The 21,980-nt window shown below is 37.3% G+C and overlaps 2 protein-coding genes across 5 annotated transcripts; one reads left to right on the top strand and one right to left on the bottom strand.

Moving 5' to 3' along the window:
* The first annotated feature begins 114 nt into the window (after positions 1–114).
* On the top strand, positions 115–11,172 carry LOC115414716 (serine/threonine-protein phosphatase PP1-beta catalytic subunit-like). Of its 2 annotated transcripts, XR_003934707.1 has the most exons (9): positions 115–201; positions 2,828–2,959; positions 5,603–5,833; positions 5,953–6,057; positions 6,142–6,213; positions 7,289–7,440; positions 8,709–8,843; positions 8,936–10,027; positions 10,108–11,172. XR_003934707.1 is itself a non-coding variant. In XM_030127992.1 (8 exons), exons 1-8 carry the CDS (start codon positions 150–152, stop codon positions 9,038–9,040), a joined length of 984 nt encoding a protein of 327 aa, XP_029983852.1. In that variant the 5' UTR covers positions 115–149; the 3' UTR covers positions 9,041–11,172. The 2 variants fall into 2 exon arrangements, 1 of the variants encoding a protein (XP_029983852.1); XM_030127992.1 differs by having other exon boundaries at positions 8,936–11,172.
* On the bottom strand, positions 7,408–21,373 carry bpnt1 (bisphosphate nucleotidase 1). Of its 3 annotated transcripts, XM_030127990.1 has the most exons (11): positions 21,102–21,373; positions 19,271–19,392; positions 17,379–17,483; positions 17,161–17,268; positions 15,968–16,016; positions 14,372–14,455; positions 14,096–14,187; positions 13,808–14,005; positions 11,770–11,875; positions 11,475–11,627; positions 7,408–7,529 (listed from the first exon to the last, which is right to left on the bottom strand). In XM_030127990.1, exons 2-10 carry the CDS (start codon positions 19,388–19,390, stop codon positions 11,482–11,484), a joined length of 1,008 nt encoding a protein of 335 aa, XP_029983850.1. In that variant the 5' UTR covers positions 19,391–19,392; positions 21,102–21,373; the 3' UTR covers positions 7,408–7,529; positions 11,475–11,481. The 3 variants fall into 3 exon arrangements, with proteins under 3 accessions (XP_029983850.1, XP_029983849.1, XP_029983851.1); XM_030127989.1 differs by lacking the exon at positions 7,408–7,529 and having other exon boundaries at positions 7,890–11,627; positions 21,102–21,372; XM_030127991.1 differs by lacking the exons at positions 7,408–7,529; positions 14,372–14,455 and having other exon boundaries at positions 7,890–11,627; positions 21,102–21,370.
* Between the last annotated feature and the right edge of the window lie 607 nt (positions 21,374–21,980).

The following is a 21,980-nucleotide window of genomic DNA, read 5'->3' as shown; positions in this document are numbered from 1 at the left end:
AAAGCTCCTCGATTATTTTATTTTATTTTATTTTATTTCATTTTACTTTACCAGTGGTGTATTGTACGTGCCAGCCTGGGGACTCCTGCCTACAAGTCAGTGTTCCGGGCTCATTTCCCCTCTGTCTTCCGTGTGCGTTTGTAAGAAACATGGCGGAAAGCGAACTGAACGTTGACAGCCTCATCTCCCGACTTCTGGAAGGTACTGTGGCTTATTGTTCAACATTTGCTCATACTAAATCCATGCAAAACTGAGTCGAACGGTTTTATATTTGTCAAAGAACCCCGCTGTGTGATTTAAAAAAAAAAAAAAAATCATTTTAGTAAGTAGCATTTTTAGCTATCGGTGGTGTTCACTGGTGGAACTAGCTAACCGCTTCGTTGACAATCAGGACCATCGAAACCGTTGTTATGATGTCACTGTCACTAGTGGCTAAGGTTAGACTGTGATACTGTTGTCTTTATATTGTAAATATAGGAAAAGAGGTGAAAAAATTAGCTTGTTAGCATCGGAAAGACGGCTAATTACATGAAGTGACGATAATAAACTTAGCCTTATAACACTTAAAGTAGCGAGCTAAGATAACGGTTAATTAATTATCTGACACAGTGACAAAACACAAAAGAGAAAGAGGAAAAAAAAAAAAACGTTGAATTTTATATTTGCCTCGCGCCGTTTATTTCTCTCATTAGGGCGGCAGATAGCTAACAGCTGTGCTAGTAGGTGACCCACCGGACACGCCCCCTTATGAAAAGCACAATTAAGCTGTAAATGAATCACGTCGCTTTAAAATAATCAACAGTTTGGACTCACTCATTTGTGGATCGAAGCTTGGTTAAAAGCCCTCTTCTTTTTTTGTGCCAAAAAACACGAGATATGTGTAAAAATGTATTGTGTGAGAGTTTGCCCCTTGTTTTCAGAGGGATAAGGTGTTGTCTGGGTTCTACAGTGATGGAAAAAAAGTTTTTAGAGACGCCATACATTTGTAATATTTTGCATTTAGAATCACTCGTAAGTCATTGAACCCTGCCAAGGAAACCCATATGCTCCCTTCCGCATGTGTGCTGTTCCATCGAGGTCGAAACTGGATGCGTCAACAAGATGAAACACATCCAGGGTATGACATGTTGAAACTGTGAAGAATTTAGTTTTTTTTTTTCTTTTTTCTTAACAATAAACAATAAAATCACTTGCATTTATTTGTGTCTGTCTGATGCAGCCACACCTTTTGAAGCACAAGAAATTTAAAGGAAATATCAAGAAAGTATTTCATGATAATATTTGAGATTGTACAAAACTACTGTGACATTTAAAGAATATTTTGTAAGTTTTGCAGTTGTTTCTAGAAAAAAAAAGTTTCACATCCTTTTGAACCATTGTTATTCCCTTATCTATGTACAGAAATTTACAAGAGCAAGAGTAGATGATGCATCAAAAAAAAAAACTTTCTAAATGGGTCCACTGAAGTCCAATTAGTCTGGGAAAAGTTATTTAGTAGATGTTCGGTCTTGGGAAGATACCTGACTTTCACTGAAAAATGCAAACTCCAGAGGATAATATTACAATAAATGTCTGTGTAGGTGTTCTGGTTTCACTCTGGTTTAGCTCCAACCAGAGCTAAACCAGTCCAGGTGAACCAAGAAGAACCGCCAAAAATTGCAATAAATTGTGATAAATCACTTATGGAAGTTATATTGAAGACTCCACAAAAATAATCTTTAAGGGTTAAAGGCTGGTTTAATATGGTTACTTTTCAGCAAGGAACTCTTGACGACTGATTAATCAGCCAATATAACCTATTTCCCACCCCAAATTTTGACAGCGCATACACATTATGTATGTCTGAAATTAACTGTCTTTCACTTTATTGGAAACCAGATAATTGTTGAATGCATTACCTGAATAAAAGCAATAAACATCTAAATAAATACTTCTGGATCAGTGAACATCAAACTCAAAATAATGCACAGATCTGGAGCTGAACATGAAAACTATGTACAAGGATTTCTCTATCATTTGCTGTTGAAAAGCCTAATCTCTACCATCATCTTAAAATGTTCTTTTGGTCGTTAATTTTACTCTTGAATGTTTGTTTACTACTCTTAGACACATGTCAAATGCCCACTCTTGAAAAATTTCCTTGTTTGTAAATTTATTGTTTGATTTAAAAAAACAAAACAAAAAAACTCACATTTTCTCATATTTTAGCTACAAATATGCACAGACATCAGAACCAACGCATCTTTCAACAAGTTCATTGTTTATTCTTTATACACAAAGCTGCCCTTTTGACTAGTACTGCTTGGACCACATAATCCCACTCACACACTTCCAGCTGAGCCAACAAGCTGTTCACTCCTATACTTGCCAGTTCATAGCAGCCCACGTTGACACTAGTACAGACATATCTGGACAGTAGCAGCATAAATGCAATGGTCTTTAATAGCACACTGTCATTCAAGTGTAAACAAGAGATAAGACTAGCAAAAACATGTCATCTTAATCTTGTCACAATAATGCATTTAAGAAGGGGCACTCAAAGACATTTTAGAAGAAGTTAAAATGATTGAGAACACACTGAGAATATGACACAACTTTAATTGTACATCAGTATTTGGCTTACTTAGATGATATGCCAAAGAATGGTGTTGCAGTAGTCAGTTCTGAATACAATGAAAGCATGGAGAAAGTTGTGGTGATAGAGATGGATGAGTAGTCTTAACATGTCATCACTCAAACGCATAAAGTAATTAAAAGTCTTTTTTTGGGAAAAAAAAAAAATATGGGGATGATCACTAATGAAGTGTTTTGTTGTTTCGCCCTGCAGTGCGAGGATGTCGTCCAGGGAAGGTTGTTCAGATGACGGAGGCCGAAGTGCGGGGGCTCTGCATCAAGTCCAGAGAGATTTTCCTCAGTCAACCGATCCTGCTAGAACTGGAGGCTCCCCTTAAAATCTGCGGTAAGAACCTGCATCTGTCATACAAACAGTCTCTATTTATTATTGTGGGGCATAGGATGATGTTTGGAAAACACAGGGCTATGCCAGATCTGTACCCTACTAAGCCATGTCTCAGACTGGTCTGTAAGGGTAATATCACTCATGTTTCAGAGTTTGGAAAAAAAATGTTAATTTAACAAAAGTCCTGGCAAATTAGTCCTACTTCAAGAAGTAAAGAGTTCTATGTAAACCAAAGGTCAAGGACCTCAGTGCCAGAATGAGGCCATTGAAAGTGTTTTTTCCCAAAAAATATGAAGTCAGTGTTGTCTGAACTCATTGTCTGCCATGTCAGGCTTTGATTGACCGGTCTTAATAATGGCCCACTTGCCTGTTGGGTCAGATTTTTCAGAGTTTCGGTTTATTTAATGAAATACATTTTTTCCTTAAAGAGCATGACTGCTGTTGTGGCTGGCTATTATATATGTAAAATGACTTTGTTACTTCACGAATTTAACCATTTTTTTTGAGTCAATAAGCCAGTAACTAATAATGCTTAGCAATAGCACACCTCTGACACCTTGGGCCATAGTTCCATCTTTTTTGTCCAAATATCGACATTTGTGGTTCCAAAAAACAACATGCCAACCACCAACTTTAAAATAGCAGCTCAGAAACTGATTGACAACTTTATTTTTCTCTGTCCACTACTTATACACATCCTATGGTGCATTTAGACCTCTGTCTGAAATCTGACTTTTTTTTTCTTTTTTTTTTACTTACCCACTATGTTATGCAGTGGCATGTGTCCTCACAGTTACTTTTATTTTGTAATTTAAGTATATAGGTCAGTTGTGTCTAACTAGTTACTCATTAATATTACAGGTGCAGCTCAAAAACTTAGAATATCATGTAAAAGTTCAATATTTTTTGTCACTCATTTCAGAAAGTGAAACCCATATATTATATACACTCATTAGACATAGAGTGAAATATTTCAAGTCTTATTTCTTGAAATTTTGATGTTTATGGCTTACAGATAATGAAAACCCAAAATTCTGTGTCTCAGAAAATTAGAATATTGCATAAAATCAATTAAAAAAGGATATTTTAAACAGAAATGTCAGGCTTCTGAAAAGTATGTTCATTTCTATGTACTCAAGACTTGGTTGGTTCTACTTTTACATGAATTACTGCATCAGTGTGTGATGGCATGGAGGTGATCAGCCTGTGGTACTGCTCAGGTGGAATGGAAGCCCAGGTTGGTTTAATAGTGTCCTTCAGGTCATCTGCATTGTTGGGTCTGGTGTCTCTCATCTTCCTCTTGACAATACTCCATAGATTCTTGATGGGGTTCAAGTCAGGTGAGTTTTCTGGCCGATCAAGCAAAGTAACACCACAGTCATTGAACCAGCTTTTGGTACGTTTGGCAGTGTGGGCAGGAGCCAAGTCCTGCAGGACAATGAAATCAGCACCTCCATAAAGCTTCTCAGCAGAAGGAAGCATGAAGTGTTCTAAAATGTCCTGGTAGATGGCTGCGTTGACTGTGGACTTCAGAAAACACAGTGGACCAACACCAGCAGATGCCATGACAGCCTAAATCACCACTGACTGTGGAAACTTCACACTGGACTTCAAGCAACGTGAATTCTGTGCTTCTCCACTCTTCCTCCAGACTCTGGGACCTTGATTTCCAAATGACATGCAAAATGGACTTTCATCTGGAAACAGGACCTTGGACTTTCCACAGTCAGTGATGATTTGGGCTGCCGTGGCATCTGCTGGTGTTGGTCCACTGTGTTTTCTGAAGTCCACAGTCAACGCAGCCATCTACCAGGACATTTTAGAACACTTCATGCTTCCTTCTGCTGAGAAGCTTTATGGAGGTGCTGATCTCATTTTCCTGCAGGACTTGGCTCCTGCCCACACTGCCAAAGGTACCAAAAGCTGGTTCAATGACTATGGTGTTACTTTGCTTGATTGGCCAGAAAACTCACCTGACTTGAACCCCATCAAGAATCTATGGAATATTGTCAAGAAGAAGATGAGAGACACCAGACCCAACAATGCAGATGACCTGAAGGACACTATCAAACCAACCTGGGCTTCCATTCCACCTGAGCAGTACCACAGGCTGATCACCTCCATGCCATCACACACTGATGCAGTAATTCATGTGAAAGGAGGCCCAACCAAGTATTGAGTACATAGAAATGAACATACTTTTCAGAAGCCTGACATTTATGTTTAAAATATTCATTTTTTATTTATTTTATGCAATATTCTAATTTTCTGAGACACAGAATTTTGGGTTTTCATTATCTGTAAGCCATAATCATCAAAATTTCAAGAAATAAGGCTTCAAATATTTCACTGTATGTCTAATGAGTGTATATAATATATGGGTTTCACTTTCTGAAATGAGTGACAAAAAATATTGAACTTTTTCATGATATTCTAAGTTTTTGAGCTGCACCTGTAGGCAAGTTTCACACCGACTGAGTTTTCAGAAAATAGCAAAAAAAGAAAAGCTTCGGGTTTTTTTTTTTATCAAATATGAAGTTAATTTTTTTCACCATCTTCATTTCTGTATATTTTCATCAAAATCATGTTCATCATTGCAAATGTGAATTTTCATATTAGTAAAATATGAACATATTCTTGTAGGTGATATCCATGGGCAGTACACAGACCTGTTGAGGCTCTTTGAGTATGGAGGGTTCCCTCCAGAGGCCAACTATCTGTTCCTGGGGGATTATGTCGACAGAGGGAAGCAGTCCTTAGAGACCATCTGCTTGCTCCTGGCCTACAAGATCAAATACCCAGAAAACTTCTTCTTGCTCAGGGGGAACCATGAGTGTGCCTCCATCAATCGCATCTATGGCTTCTATGACGAGTGTAAGAGATGAATCTGTTCATTGAATGTGGCATCATTTGAAGCTCATTGAACTTGGAGGTGTCATTTCTCATTCTGTCAGTACTATTCATTCCATTTGACTTTTTTTTTCTCTCCGTAGGCAAGCGCAGGTTCAACATAAAACTCTGGAAGACTTTCACAGACTGTTTTAACTGTCTGCCCATTGCAGCCATTATTGATGAGAAAATTTTCTGCTGCCATGGGGGTAAGGCATACAGTAAGTGCAGGATACTCTGAATAATCTGAGTGCTGCTGCTGAATAAAGGTTTTGTGGTGCTGTTCTTCACAGGGCTCTCACCTGATCTGCAGTCCATGGAACAAATTCGGCGAATTATGAGACCCACTGATGTCCCAGACACAGGTGAGATATCCTATTGTGTGTGTGTGTGTTTTATTGAGCTAGAAAGGACCAACTCCTTATTAGTAGATTGGATCTTTTACATTTTAGATGTGTGTATACAATTATACAGACTCATTAGTAGTTTCTGACCCACTTTACAGAGCAGGCAATTTACCACCAACCCAATGGGTTTATGGGTTGAACCCATAAACACTTTCCTAAGGACATCGGGTGTCCCAACCGTAACTGTAACATTAACTATACATTTTTACCCAGCCATCTGCGTTCTCTCCTTCCTATTGCCTTCTCTGTAATAAGAATTGGTCAAAGTTCACATCACACTCTTTATAATCAAATTCCTAAAACTATCCTATGACCAGTATTGAGGAGAGGCAGACTACATATCTGAATACATGTCTAAGAAATGCACAATATGAGTAGCCGTATTGAGTTATTTATGGGCTGGTCCAGAAATCACCATTCCAAACACACACAGTATAATCATACTCATTTGCTACCAAAGAGATTTGGTGACTTCCTGAAAAAGCCTTAAACACCCCAAAACACCCTAGGAACACTTCAGAAATGTATGTAAAAAATGCATCCAAAATTTTTCAGAATAGATGGATTTATTATCACCTGAATTACTCTTAACACATTGGTAATTTTTTTTAACTTCCTTTAGAAGCCTATTATACCAAACATGGAACAAACAAACATTTTTGTAACAGATGGTATAGCCTCTCCACTCTAGTCCACTGTTAAGAAAGGCTTAGAAACAACCTGGAATACTTGGTGATGCAGTTTTCTAAAACATGTTGGAAACATTTATTAATACATGTAGTAAATAAAAATATCATCTACATTTATTTAATGAAAAGGTCTGTGAAAGCACTAAAGGGAAAATTGGAAGAAGCCATTTGCTAGAGCAGCTTGAGGAGATATACCTCTGCAAATAGTGAGACTTTACTGAAATTAAGTGGCTTTTTGAGTATATACAGAAGGCACATAAGGTTTTTGTGACTAATGCTCCAGCTGGCTGAACTGTTTGTGTTTCTGACTGACTGTTGATTTATTTATTTATTTATTTTGTCAGGTTTGCTGTGTGACCTCCTCTGGTCAGACCCTGACAAAGACGTTCAGGGATGGGGAGAAAATGATCGAGGTGTTTCCTTCACTTTTGGAGCAGACGTGGTCAGCAAGTTCCTAAACCGCCATGACCTGGACCTCATCTGCAGAGCACATCAGGTAACGCTTGTACTGATTTTAGAGTTGGAATTAAAGTCGCATAATGGGAAATTAAACTTTATTAAGGTAAACCAAGCAGAAAAGAGAATCTGTAAAAGAAGACCAGGAAACAAATTGTTGTAAGTAATCAGTCATTTATCATTGTACAGTTAAATGTGAAGAAACATTTCTGTTGACTTAAGATATACAATTTAAAATATACAATATTTTTACAGTAGACAAAAAAAATCACTTATAACAACTTTTGACAACAATGTGATAAACTGTAGTGTCGATAAAGTGAATGAAAATGAAGGTACAAATACTGTCACTTAATTGCAGCATTGGTCTGATATAACCAAAGATTTTAGAAAGACTGCTGTCATTGTAGAAACAGATCTGCAGAATGTCTTCTAGTTGACTTGGCAACAGTACATTGTCATTCAGCCCAGTCATATTTGTATTTATCCTTTTTCCCATAATTTTGCATTTTATTTGCTATGACAAAGAATGGTAATAGTGGGTTATTTCTAGTGTTGATGAAATGGCAAAAAAAAAATAGTAGTTGCCTCTGGTGTTGAAGGAGTAAGATTCCTGAAATGGTCATTTTGGGTTTCTGAAGTATTTTAGATTATTGAAAAGGCTTTAACAATTTCTGAGTTGTGGGGGAAAGGACCACCAGTGGACGAAGGGTAAGGCTATACAATGTGCTCCAAAAGCGGTCATCTAGGACAGGTTTTTCAGTCTATTTCTTGAGAGTTTTAGATAATTGCTGAGGTCATAAGGGTTCTCTGGTGTGTTAGTTTTTTCTAAGATTATTTGAGGTGGTCGGCAAACACCTTTTGAGTTCATCAGCAGAGGTATTGGACGACCACATCAAGTAGGCTTAGGAAAAACTTAAAATACACCAAAGAACCTGTATTATTACCTTAATAATTATCTAAAACACTTAGAAATATATTTTAAAAAACCTGTCCTAGATGACTGTTTTTGGAGCACATGGATTCTTCCACTGGCAGCCATTGGTGAACACTTGTTAAAACTTGGGAAACAGCTCTTGGAGTACTTTTTAATTCCTATCTCACTTTTTCAACCTCTCTCTCAACAATGTCTACAATGTCTTAAATTATGTCACAAATCCTTCATCTGAACTTGGAAAACGTATCAGCACTTTCTGTTTTTAGCTGCATAGGTGCTTGGATGGAGTTCAAAGAAATAAACCACATGAATCACTAAAAGCTAAAGTTTGTTGTTAAACAAAAATACTTCATTGTCCTACTATTTTACAGGTTGTTGAAGATGGCTACGAGTTCTTTGCCAAACGACAGCTGGTGACGCTGTTCTCTGCGCCCAACTACTGCGGGGAGTTTGACAACGCAGGAGGAATGATGAGTGTGGACGAGTCCCTTATGTGCTCCTTTCAGGTAGAACCGTGAATATCAGCTGTCCTGGCTCAAGCGCCCTCCTTTAATGTGCGTCAGCGTATTGATTTTTACATCATCATCCTGTCTTTCAGATCCTAAAGCCGTCAGAGAAAAAAGCTAAATACCAGTACGGAGGTGTGAATTCAGGACGCCCTGTCACTCCGCCTCGTACCACTCAGGCACCGAAAAAAAGGTGAGCGGCTGGCCCTGACTCTCCTGCTCCTCCCCCGGCTACTCTCTGGCCCATTTCCCTGCAGGCTGCCTCAAACACTCCAGCCTTCTCTCAGTCAGCTTGTTCATGTGTAAACAGAAATTCCAGGAGTGTTTTATTGCTTGTTTGTGGGTATTTTTATGAATATGTGAGTGGTATTTTTCCCATTTTTTGATGCCATGGTATGTATTACTCAGCCCTCACTTCTAATACTCAGTCCATTCAGCAATATTAAACCCAACCTCTTGTGGAATGGACAAGATGTTAAGAAAAGATGCTTCTCTGCCTTCAGATAAGTTTCCATAGTGATTTTTGTACATGCATGCACGCTTGTGAGATTGAGACGGGTTCTCTGCTCTCATTGATGTAAAATCCATGAATCCTCCTGACTGCAGGGCCAAATATTTTGATTTGTCTGATGTCCATGAACGTAATTACTGCCAGTCCCCTTTCATACATTTTATTGGCTGCAGTAGTTCACTGCTTGCATTAGACTTTGCCACGACTTTCCCTTCGACTCAAGAATGTTTTTCTTCCCCCTAAGATCTCAATCAGATCCTGAGATTACAAATGCAGCCGTATGCAAATATTTACACTTTCTCTAAAGCCTATTTCAAGCCTGTAAGCAGCCACAGCCCCTCCACTGTGTATGACTATGAATCTACAGGTAAAATACATTTGTGTTCACATTCAGTAGATTCTCAGTATTTACAGCCTCTGTTCTCAACCAGCACCAAGCTCTGAACCTTTTTTAAACAAGTCATTGAAAAAGCATTTGTGGTATTATCTGTTACAAAGCAAAATTTCAATTGTTGGAATGAAAAGGAAATCTCCAAGTACATGGGCCACTCTGAGGATAAATACAAATCTGATATTTCACAAACAGGGTCCTAATAAGCAGAGGGAAAACTCAATATGTTAAATTGTAATTGTACATGAAAAATTTAATGTAGATAAAGTTGGAATTAAACAGGTTTAATATAAAGAGTCTCAAACACAGCAGTATAAGCCCAGTGGCTGCTGTTGATAAAATATGGATTATTGAAGTAACAGGTTAATTCTACCATTTGATGCTTAGTGACTTAAAACTATCACATTCTCATATTACTATTTAGGCTATACTGGGGTGCCGATAAGGGGGGGGTAAACATGACAAAATCATGGGGCCCAGCGGATACAGGTTAGAAGGTGTGAAAATTTCATGTAAGATCTGCTGTATGATAGAGGCATAGAAGTCGGGAGTCGGATGTTCAAAGCACGTTAATTTTCAGTTTCATGCTAGCATAAGTGACGTTATTTATGGACGGCACCCGCTCCCCCCACGGTCCGACAGATTGAGAAGATACTCAATTTATGGAGGGTCCACAACGACTATGCTTTCATGTGGTCCACAATTGGTAGCGGCACCCCTGAGGCTATATGACTTCTCAGTCATTTTAAACCCATACTACAAAATAACCATTAGAACTTTAGGCTATTTTCTCCTCTTGTCTATCAATATCAGATTTGTCCCCTTCACTGTGGCCCTAGTACTCTGGTAGGAATCAGAGCAATGCAATAGTGTACAAAATCAATTTCTCTTTTGATGACAGTGTAGTGTATGTGGGATTAAACATCAGTTAGCACTTTCAGTGGGTTTCTTGGAGTCTAGATAGCACAGAAGTGTGGAGAAACTGAACTGCCATTTTAACACAGGAAGGAACATGAAGCAACTTGTTGGATAAGAATCGAACATTAAGTACAAGTCTGAAAAATGGTCATCAGTATTCATTTTTAAAGCAGGTCATAGCTTAACACATCTGTACAGCTCTTTGTTGTTCACTGCAGTAGATGTCAACCTCACATATAGGGACACTGAGTCATTTTGACATTTAGAATGCATTTTGTTTGTTGTTGACATTATGCTAGTATATTACACTGTTCCCACTTAGTGGTTATTGAATGAAGTAAATCATTTCCAACTCACTAATAAACATGTATTTTTATTTATTTAAATCTTGCCTTTTGCCTTGTAAATCTATTGGTCTTCAAGTTGGAAACCGTATGTTAAGGTGTTCTGAGATTTGTATGAGTTTGTTTCACTTGAGTGGAATAAAAGAAAGTGCTGATAAAACTGTTCCCTGATTTTTTTTATTTTTTCTCTGATCTTTTTTGTTCTGCTTTTATGTCAGTGCTGAGTGACAATGGATTATATAAAATAATTGAATTACCAGGGACTGAGACATTATATTCATGTCATACTGAAAATCAACTCTTTGTAATCAAATATAAAATTATAATGTAGAAAGTACAAATTACTCCTTGTGGCATTTTGTGCCACAGAAATTTTCTTGTTTGTTGTACGTCAAGAACTGTTCTGAAAATTTAGGTGATTCTTTACAACACAGAAAATGAGTGTGATTTTTGTTAGTCAGACACACCTGGTGTTCAGTTCAGGGCTTCCAGAACAGACTGTGGTACTCTGCTGACATAGTAGTCGTGGTTTCGTAGCGTTGCAAGAACTCCGGTAGAGTTCATGTGCTTCACGTTAGCATCATAGCGGTAAGGATTTCCATGCATGTCTGTCAATTTACCTGCAACAAAAACAGGACATGAATAATTACTTATTAGCACTTCCAGGAAAATGTCAAGTGTGTGTTTGGGTTTTTTTCCATTAATTGTTCAGAAAACCTCTTTATGAACGCAGGTATCATCTGCTGTCATAATAACACTAACCTCCAACAGCATGTAGAATGGCTTCAGGTGCACATGTGTCCCACTTTTTGCAGCCAGGACTCGCGAAGACGTATGCAGAGGCCTTCCCTTCAACAAGCTGGATTATCTGCACAGATTTTATAGTCAGAAACTGCATTTTCTAGATCATGGTGAAATAATAAAGCTATGTGATCTGGAAATGTATTTTACATAATTGCTGAGGTATTAAATAGTACTCCAGGACATGTTTCAGGTGGTAACCAGAGGATGAATGGAAAGGCTATACTATGTGTTCCAAAAATAGTTATCTAGGACAGGTTTTCAAATATCTTCAAGTGTTTTAAATAACTGGTTTGGTTAATTTTTACTTCTAATATCAACATTTAAAACAAAAAACCTCCCAAAAAAACATTCGAAAAGGAGCAGGATGAAGTGCAGCTTATGTATTCCCGCCCCCTAACCCTATCTTTTTCTACTGGCCACAAAGTCCCATGCAAGCTCCACAAAATAACTCTAAAAAATATTACACATATCCAAAATAAACTCTGTCCAAGCCTCCAGACAAAACACATATTATACATACAACAGGACAATAACTACACAAATACAATACACTGTACTCCCCACATACAACATAATAACCCATTCCTCCACACACTGTTAAGGTAATAATAAGGGTTTTCTGGTGAGTTTTAGTTTTTTTCTAGGCCTACTTGAGGTTGTTGCCAAATGCTTCTACTCATGAATTAGTAAGGTTATAGGCCATGTGTGTTTAATATAGCAACTCCTCCAAGGTGTTACAGGCTGTTTTAGAATCTTTTACAGGTGGTCACCAATGGCTACCAGTGGAGGGATGGTAAGGCTATACTATGTGCTCCAAAAATAGTCAACTAGGACAGGTTTTCCAATATGTTTCAAAACAGTTTTAGATTATTATTAAGGTATTATTGAGTGTTTCACGGTGTGTTTTAGGTTTTTTGAGGTTGTCACCAAATGCCTCAAATGATGAATTAGTACGGCTATACTGTGTACTCCTAAATGGTGATTTTCAACCTAGTTTGATATTTGTGTTTAGTGCATTTAACATACCTGCTAAGGCATTAAAAAGTACTGCAAGAGGTGTTTAAGGTTATTTCCCAAGCTTTTAAAAAATAGTCACCCATGGCCGGCAATGGACGAATGGTAAGGTAAGGTAATGGTAAGGGTAAGGTATACTATGTCCTCCAAAAATGGTCATCCAAGACACGTTCTCAAATATGTTTCTTAAGTGTTCTAGATAATTGTTAAAGTCATAAGGGTTTTCTGGTGTGTTTTAGATTTTTTTTTCTGAGCCTATTTTAGGTGGTCACCAAATACCTCCACTGATGAATAAGTAAGGCCATATAGTATGTACTACTAAATGATTTTTGACCTAGTTTGATATTTGGGTTTAGTGTGTTTAAAATAGCTGCTAAGGTGATAAAACAAGTCCAAGATTATTATGGATTTCAGGCTGTTTTCAAATCTTTTACAGGTGGTCGCTAATAGAGGAATGGTAAGGCTATAGTTTGTGTCCTAAAAACAACCATGGCTGCGAATGGTGAAAAAATAAAGACACTATGTGCCCTGAAAATGTCTATTTGGAATATTTTTTATAGTGTTTTTAAATCACTGAAATTAGGAAAATTGCTAAGACATGAGTTAGTGTTCCCTACAGTGTTAAAACTATTTCTAAGGCTTTTATAAAACGGTCAACAAGAGCTTCCAGTGTGTCCAGAATAGTAAAGCTTAACTACAGTATGTGCTAATTAAACACTCATTTTGGAATGGTTTAGTATACATTTCTGAACTCAGACCCTGGCGTATGTTTTCATTTATAACACATATCACTGTTTGAGGTATTTTCACTTATGTTAATGGCAACTGAGAATGATACAATATGAAATTAGTGCTAATACTGAGCTAATTTTGAAAATATCTAACCTCGGACATGGGTAGTTGGACACTGACAAACCTGCATGAACAGATCTTAATGTGAATTTTCAGTAATTAATTGCATTTTGATGCAACACAATCTCACCTTGTTCCCAGCACCACCCACTCTTACAACCTCATCTGGGTCCATGGCATCTACGCAGTCCGTTACCACTTTGTTGCTATGGGAACGTGTGGTGGTGATGATGCGTCTGCCATCTGGTACTTCCTGCAGCTGGAATCCAAACGCGCCCAATCCCGGCATTCCCCATATGGTCCTTCCCAAAACCGCCCCTGCTCCGAGCTGACAAAGAAAGTCCAAATGACCCACGAGCGCGAGAGAAAAAGGCGACTTTTAGGAGTCGGTTACAAAATTATCGAGTTTGGTGCGTACCTGGTAGTTGTAGAAAGGCTGGTTGATGACACCTGCAATAGCTCTGCCTTTGTGTGCGATGCCAATAAGAACAGTCACATTATCCAGGAGCCCTGAAGTCACAAATAAAAGGATGTCATGCTGAGGTCAGTTGAGTGTGTATAAAGTGTGCATGCGTGGCAGACAGAAAAGAGCAGGAGACTGAAAATTAAAGCTTGCATCCTTAAAATAATTCTAAGTTTATGCTAATATTTCAGTTTCAAGCCCAGAAATGTTGGCCCTGTCTGTCACCCATACATAGAGCTGTTCTGTGAAGCTGAGAAGAGTCCGACCCTTTGTGTGGCGTCGTAACCTCGGTTCGGAGGTGGAGACACTTTGCCGCTGAGGTCAGCAGAGGGCAGGCATGGATGCAGAAAGAAACAAGTGGCAAAAAGTGACAGTGACAGTGAAGCACTCAGAGCCAAGACCCAGAAAGTAAGCCAAGAAATTAATCAACTGTTGTTGGCAAGAAACATAAACAAAAGGACTTGAAATGCAGCCAGAAAAAACTAAAATAATAATAAATCTAGCCAAGTTTTTATATACAGTACATTATCTGGTACAAAGTGTCAAACAAACATCAAGCAACATAATTACCAGAAGTCACTGAGAAAAGAGTAAAAACAATTATAAGAGATTATAACTGAGATTAAAGAGAGAATAAAATACAGTCAGGTCGACTTTTCCTTTGGAGAGAGTGACATACAGATAAAAAGGAAGGCAGGCTGATGTTTGAAAAGATCAGGGTACCCTTTAAGGTGTTTGTAAAAAGTATTAATTTAGCAAATGATAACCAGGGGGAAAAAGCATTCAGTTATGTAAACCTCATAACAGGGTTAATGAGTTCAAATACCTGTAATTGTAATAGGCCATTAAATTGTGCACAAATATTTATGGCTGAGAAGTTTGTAATGTGTATTGTTTATTTGTAATTTTTTTTTTTACAACACTTGTACCACAGCGGATCCCTTTATTAGAGAGGAACAGGTCTACATACTTGCTCTAACTGTGTGTATATTCACAAGTGTAAGTGTGTATATAAGAAAAAAATGTCAATAATACATTATCTTAAAAAAATACAGTCAGGTCCATAAATATTTGGACAGTGACACATTTGGTAGTTTTGTAGCGGATATGAAATCCAGCAAGATGGGATTAAATGTAGACTCGCAGCTTTAATTCAAGCAATTTAACTAAAAAGTATTCCATTAACCATTTAGGAATTACAACCTTTTTAAATATAGTCCAATTACAATGGTAAGAGAAGAACAAATATGAAATATGTTTTGAGTCTAGTTTTCCAAACTACTATTGAGGTAAAAGCCCTGATCTGCAGTTTGTAGACTGTTCCACAGTTTCACCTCACCCACCAAAAAAAAGCACAGTTGACGCTAAAAGCCACCCAGAGCTGACTAAATGTGTGACATGGAACATAAGTCTGCACAAGGTCAGACAGGAAACCTGACGCTACAGCATTCAGTCACTTGACTAATTCTAAACGCAGCTCTTAATAAAAGGAAATATGCATGATCAAGATTTTGTGTTGATTTTAGTGCTACTAACATTCCCATGCCATCATAGATTAAAAGACACTATTATTGGTAAAAGAAAACACATTCACGTGGCTAAAAAAGATCACAAATACATTTTGAGAGTCATGACAAGAGCTGCCAACTTTTATGGCACTAAGATCCTTCTGAACATGACAATTAACCAAAGTCTTTTTTTGTTTGAGAATTCATAAAAAAAATTAAAAAGTTAGATATTGACAGGTGAGCAGTAGAAAACATTGTAGCCTGATATCATGTAGATCATAACATTGGACATAGATTCTAATCGGTGCAAAAAGCTTACCTTCAGTGTATTCTTTTGTGCCATCGAGAGGATCAACCCACACAACCAGCTGAAAATCAGACACACGCTCAGAAACATTATACCAGTGAACAGCACCACACTGCTTCGCGATATTTTCATAAAACCTGGAACTTTAAACCAGGGGTGTCAAACTCATTTTGTTCAGCGGCCACATACAGCCCAATGTGATCTCAAGTGGGCCGAACCAGTAAAATAATAACCTATAAGTAATGAGTGAAAAAAGTAAGATTACATAATGAAAATGTTTACATCTATGCACTATCCTTTAAAAATGTGAATAATCACAATTCTTAAGGACCCCAAGTTTTTTTTTTGCTGGGACTGTTACCTGGAGATATAATAGAGAAAGAAGACAAATACCTCTTTAAAATTCTTAGAATTGCTTCCAAAACGGCCATTACAAGGAACTGGCTCAAAACTGACGCACCCCGTGAGGATCAGTGGTTAGATAGGATAGAAGAAATTTACTCTATGGAAAGATTGATTTATTACCTACGGCTCAAGGAACATATGTTCATAAAACACTGGAGAAAATGGATAGACTCTAAACAAAACAAAGCATAACTACTATTGTCTGTCATTTAAATATTTTGTGTTCAACCAGTGACCCCTAGTTTCTGTGTTGTATATTGTCTGTTGATAAAACAAATAAAAAATAAAGTATATTAAAAAATGTGAACAATGTGAAATCACAACCTGAAATTTCTTAAGAAAAATAGGTACAATTTTAAAAATATTATATCTCAGCTTATCTTACACATGTGCATTATAAAATACAGATGCCAGTGGCTCTACAAATGCACACACTGGATATAATATTGTTAAAATTGGACCTAGTTCTCTTAAGACATTTCAGGTTGTTCATATATTGTTAGGTTATTTATGCATTTGTGAAAGGATAGTTTGCAAATGTAATTATTGTCATGTAATTTTACTTTTTTTTTACACTAAAACAAAAAGAAACATTTGGAGTTATCATTATTTATAGGTTATTATGACAGTATTCAACTGGTCCGACCCACTTGATTGTTAAAATCTTCAGTGTAATTCATGCATTTCACAAATTCAACCCATGGGTCGGATTGGACCGTGTGGTAGGCTGGTTTTGGCTTGAGGGCCCTATGTTTGACACCCCTGCTTTAAACTGTATTTGGGACTCTATGTGCCATTACCTCCTCCTCTTTCAGCTCGCTGTATTCAGGTGGGCATGTCTTCTGGAGGATTTCTTCTGACTGGCCATTCTCAATAAGCTCCTCCTTCACCTCCTCTGATGGAAGCTCCTGTATTATAGATAGACAAGAACATCAGATCAGATCAGAATACTACAGCAGGTGTGCATGGACACTAGTGACCAACACAAGAATACACTCTAACACACTGGATCATGTACCTCCTCTCCAATGATGGTGACTTTTGGAAAGTGTCTGGACAGCGACGCACAGATGCTCTGCTGTGCGAGTCTGTCAGCCTGAGTCTGCAGATCATTAGCTCCGGTCTGTTCAGAGGTACATGAAGGAACAAACAACTAATCAGTCTGGATTGTTTGTTTTTAGGTATCTTACTGACAAAGACTTTGAGCATATTTAACAAATCTGATATATAATTAAAGGACAAGTGCTAGCAACATGATGTGAAAATACTCTACTAGCAAAAGTTCTGCATTTAAAACCTTAATGAAGTAAAAGTATGTAAGCGATAACAACAAAATGCGGTTAAAGTGAGAAAAATACAGGTGTTGCACTACTATGTCTTTGGATTCATGTTACTATTGCATTATTTATCACTGTAAATGTTTAGAGTTCAACTGATTTACTTTACAATAGTGGAAAACAGTTTTTAGACACTGCATGCATTTGTTATTATTTCATTAAGAATCACTCTTAAGTCATTGAACTCCAAGTATTGTTCCATTCTCCAAACCTACATGCTCCCTTCTGCACATGCTCTGTTCTGTCGAGGCCAAAACTGGATGTGTCAGCAAGATAATGATACACATCAAGGGATGACATGTTTTCTTATTTTTTCTTATCAACAATAAACAAAAAGAAAATCATTCACATTTGTTTATGTGTCTGATTGAGCCACACCTTTTGAAATACAAAAAAGATTTTTCTGCAAATATTTCATGATAATATTTGAGATTGTGTAAAATTTTAAGGGTGTCCAAAGACTCTTTTCCACTCCACTACTGAACATGGTTCTGGTGGTTTAATCCACAGTATGCATCATATTCTATAAGATCATATGTTTGTAGTATTGTTGTACCATGAGAACCATGTACAATAGTGTGCAAAAAAATCTTTTTTTTTTTTTTTATATATATTTACCATACATATGCGTTTCTACATCTTTGTATCAAGATTCCGTTAAATTCAATGCAGTTCTATTTATATAGCGGCAATTATAATATGATTATTTCACACCACTAAATGAATATTATAGAAGCTATATGAGATCATGAGGACAGAAAAAATAAAAGTTCAAATTTATAGAGGAACTGTGAGATACTGCAAAGGAAGCTTGTTTTAATGCATCTCAAAATGACATTAGAAAAGACCAAGAAAGTTCAACGGAGGTCACATTAAATACTGACTTTAGCCTGTAGACCTGATTTAGTCGAGTATTTTGTCATTATAATACAACGAATGTTTCTTCTGATTTCATTCGTTTTTAGTAAAACTATTGTTAATACTGATTTTAATACTGACCATAAGTCTTCTATTAGTTTATAAGACACCTATGATAGCTCTTCAGTTTTCATTCTCTTTCCAACCACAGGCCTAGATATGAATGTTTACTCTCAGTCAGTTTCTCAATTCTGCATGTTTTCTAAGCTACTTTGCCTCTAACGACACCACAAGATACAGCATAAACCAACTCCCTACAACTTCCCAGGACAACTCTAAGGTCTTGCATTCTGTCTGTTTGTATCTTATTTTCTCTCTTCTGCTTAGTGACAGCGTCATACATCATATTAACCAATCACATTTAAGCTTAGCGCAGGCTACTATAAGTTAGACTGACTTCCTGGACAGGTCAGAACTGACTTCTGAGAGAGGGCGAAGCTTCATTTGTCAGTTTCTCACTTGTGCACAATAAAGGAAGGCCTGATTGACAACCAATCCATTCTCCACAAATTTCTTTGTTGTTTACGCCTCCACAACACTATAAACTTGCACAAGGTGAAAATACTGTAAGTCCAGTTGTATGTGCTTCACTACAGTACTTGGATAAAAGTACATATACAACATTTTTACATAACAAAATGCAAATGTCTCCCACCTTTTCCACGATTCCCAGCTCTCCACTGTGAAGGACCTTCCTCACTATAGACCCTGCCCTTTCTGCCACATTGTATGCGGAGGCCACCAGCCGCAGAACCACAGCAGGATTTCCAGACATTACTAATAATAAACAGCTTCATTAGTTCTCATTATAAAATATGTCAATACCTGCAAATGTGTTGCCTCAGGTGATGTATTTAATACTGGCATTACACTGAATCTGGAAAGTAAGTATATTCACAGTGCTACATATTTCTTTCTTTTTTCTTTTTTTTACATTTTCATGTGTTACAGCCTTATTCCAAAACAGATTTTTTTCTACCTCAAATTTTTACACACAATACCTCCTAATGACAAAGTGAAAAAATGTGAAACTTTTGCAAATATATTAAAAATAAAAACCAAATATAAAATTACATTTAAGTATTCATAGCATTTGCTTAATACTTTGTTAATGCACCTTTGACAGTAATTACAGCCCTAAGTCTGTTCGAGTGTGATGCTACAAGCCTAACACCTATTTTTGGGCAGTTTCTCCCATTCTTCTTTGCAGGACCTCTCCAGCTCCATCAGGTTGGATGGCGCGCATTAGTGCTCAGCCATTTTCAGACTCCACAGATGTTCAATGGGGTTCAGGTCTGAGATCTGGGTGGGCCCACTCAAGGACATTCACAGAATTTTCCTGAAGCCTCTGCTTTTTCATTTTGGCTGTGTGTTTAAGGTCGTTGTCATGTTGATATGAAGATGATTCTTTGGTCAGTCTGAGGTCCAAAGCAGGTTATCATTGAGGATGTCTCTGTACGTTGCTGCATCCATTTTTCCTTGACCCTGACTAGTCTTCCAGTTCCTGCTACTGATAAACATCCTCACAGTCTGATGCTGCCACCACCATGTTTCACTGTAGGGATGGTATTACAGCGGTGCATGGTTTACTCCAGACAGGGCACTTGGCATTCAGCCCAAAGAGTTCAATCTTTGTTTCATCAGACCAGAAAATTTAGTTTCTTTTGGTCTGAGAGTCCCTCAGGTGTCTTATGTCTTTTACTGAGGAGTGCCTTTTACTGGGGAGTGGCTTCTGTGTGGACACTCCACCATGGCCTTCCTACTGCTACTGCTCAGACTGGCAGTGGTTCCCATTTTCTTCCATTTACAGATGATAGAGGCCACTATGTTCAATGGGATTTTCACTGCTGCAGAATCATGTCCAGTCCACTGAACTGACCACAGGTGGACTCCAATCATGTTTTGAAAACATCTGAAGATTGATGAGTGGAAACAAGATGCACCTGATCTCAATCTGTTGTGTCATGGCAAACACTGTGAAGACTTATCTACATGATATTTGAAACATTTGCAAATTGAAAAAAATATAAGGTGAGCAAACTTTTCCCTCTTTGTCATTGTGAGGTGTTGTATGTAGAATGTTAAGGTAAAAAAGTAATTTAATCTATTTTGAAATATGGCTGTAACACAATAAATAGTTGACAAAACCAGTGTAAGGCTGTGAATACTTTCAGATGCACAGTGTGTTCATACAGCAAAAGCCCTTTCATTTGTTAATCAACCATTTTTGTCAAACATTACATACTTCAACTACTTACTTGAGACAGCTAAAACCTAAAGGATAGTCTCACTGGTTGATAGTTTGCACTTTAACTTTCACTGGTGAAAGATAAACATTGAACAAGACACGTTGAATGAGGCTGTATCTGCAGCTAGCTAGCATGCTGCGGTTTCCAGCTAAAGCTAGCTAAATGGGATACATTAGCCCAAGAGTATCTGATAAACATAAACAGATGTATCAATACTGAAGAGGGGTACATACTCACCGATTATAACATAGATAAGAACCGACCACCTTTCACAGACTGTATGAACTGAACTTTAGAGACGCGGAAGTGCTAATGTTTTACAAAGACAATATAATTGGTCAAGATGATTCTCCGACCGGCTATTAGCTGGCTTGCAAGTTTACTGTTACACTTATGAGCGTCTTCTGAGTAAATTTTACCAAACCAATGTACTGACTGTAAACAGGGTGTTGATATAAACTGACAAATATGAGGTGGCATTATAGCTGAGAAGTAAACACTAAGGTGAGTTTTGCAGGTGTGACGCCTGTTAGGCAACTACGGAAGTACGAGGGGTAATCATCTTGTTTTAACTTACGCAAAAAGTAAGACGTTCAAAGTCCAAATGTCTGCTGTGTTTCAATATAAAATGTTTTGTCTATAATTTAAGGAAAATGACTGATACTTGTGGTGCGTTATTTAAATATTACTGTCTTAATCAGTGTTACACTTTAACTCCATTATATACAAGTGGCAATAGTATATTTACTCCACATTTGTTGGACAGCAATTCTCAACTTTCTGTTCAATGAAAAAAACATTTATCTACATTTATAACTATTAATTTGTTGTGATAAACAGAAGAATTAAGGATGAGAAAATGTTCCTAAATAAATTCAGAATATGTTTAGTAGTGTAGCTGAAATGAACTAAACATTAAACATCAGCAGTAAAACACAACATATAGTCATAAAACACTGACAATGAACCATTTTACTGCTCAGTGATACTGTAACTAAATACCTAAGACTTTACAAAACAACTACTTCCACTGGAGTATTTTCAATGTGACATTAGTACGTCTACAAAAGTAAAGATCTGAATACTTCAACTGCTACATCAATACTGTTGACCTTT

The sequence above is a fragment of the Sphaeramia orbicularis genome, chromosome 24 (assembly GCF_902148855.1).
Source record: "Sphaeramia orbicularis chromosome 24, fSphaOr1.1, whole genome shotgun sequence".
In the NCBI taxonomy this organism is placed as follows: Eukaryota; Metazoa; Chordata; class Actinopteri; order Kurtiformes; family Apogonidae; genus Sphaeramia; species Sphaeramia orbicularis.
Note: the sequence above shows the minus strand (reverse complement) of the source record. Positions and strands in the feature narration are given on the sequence as shown.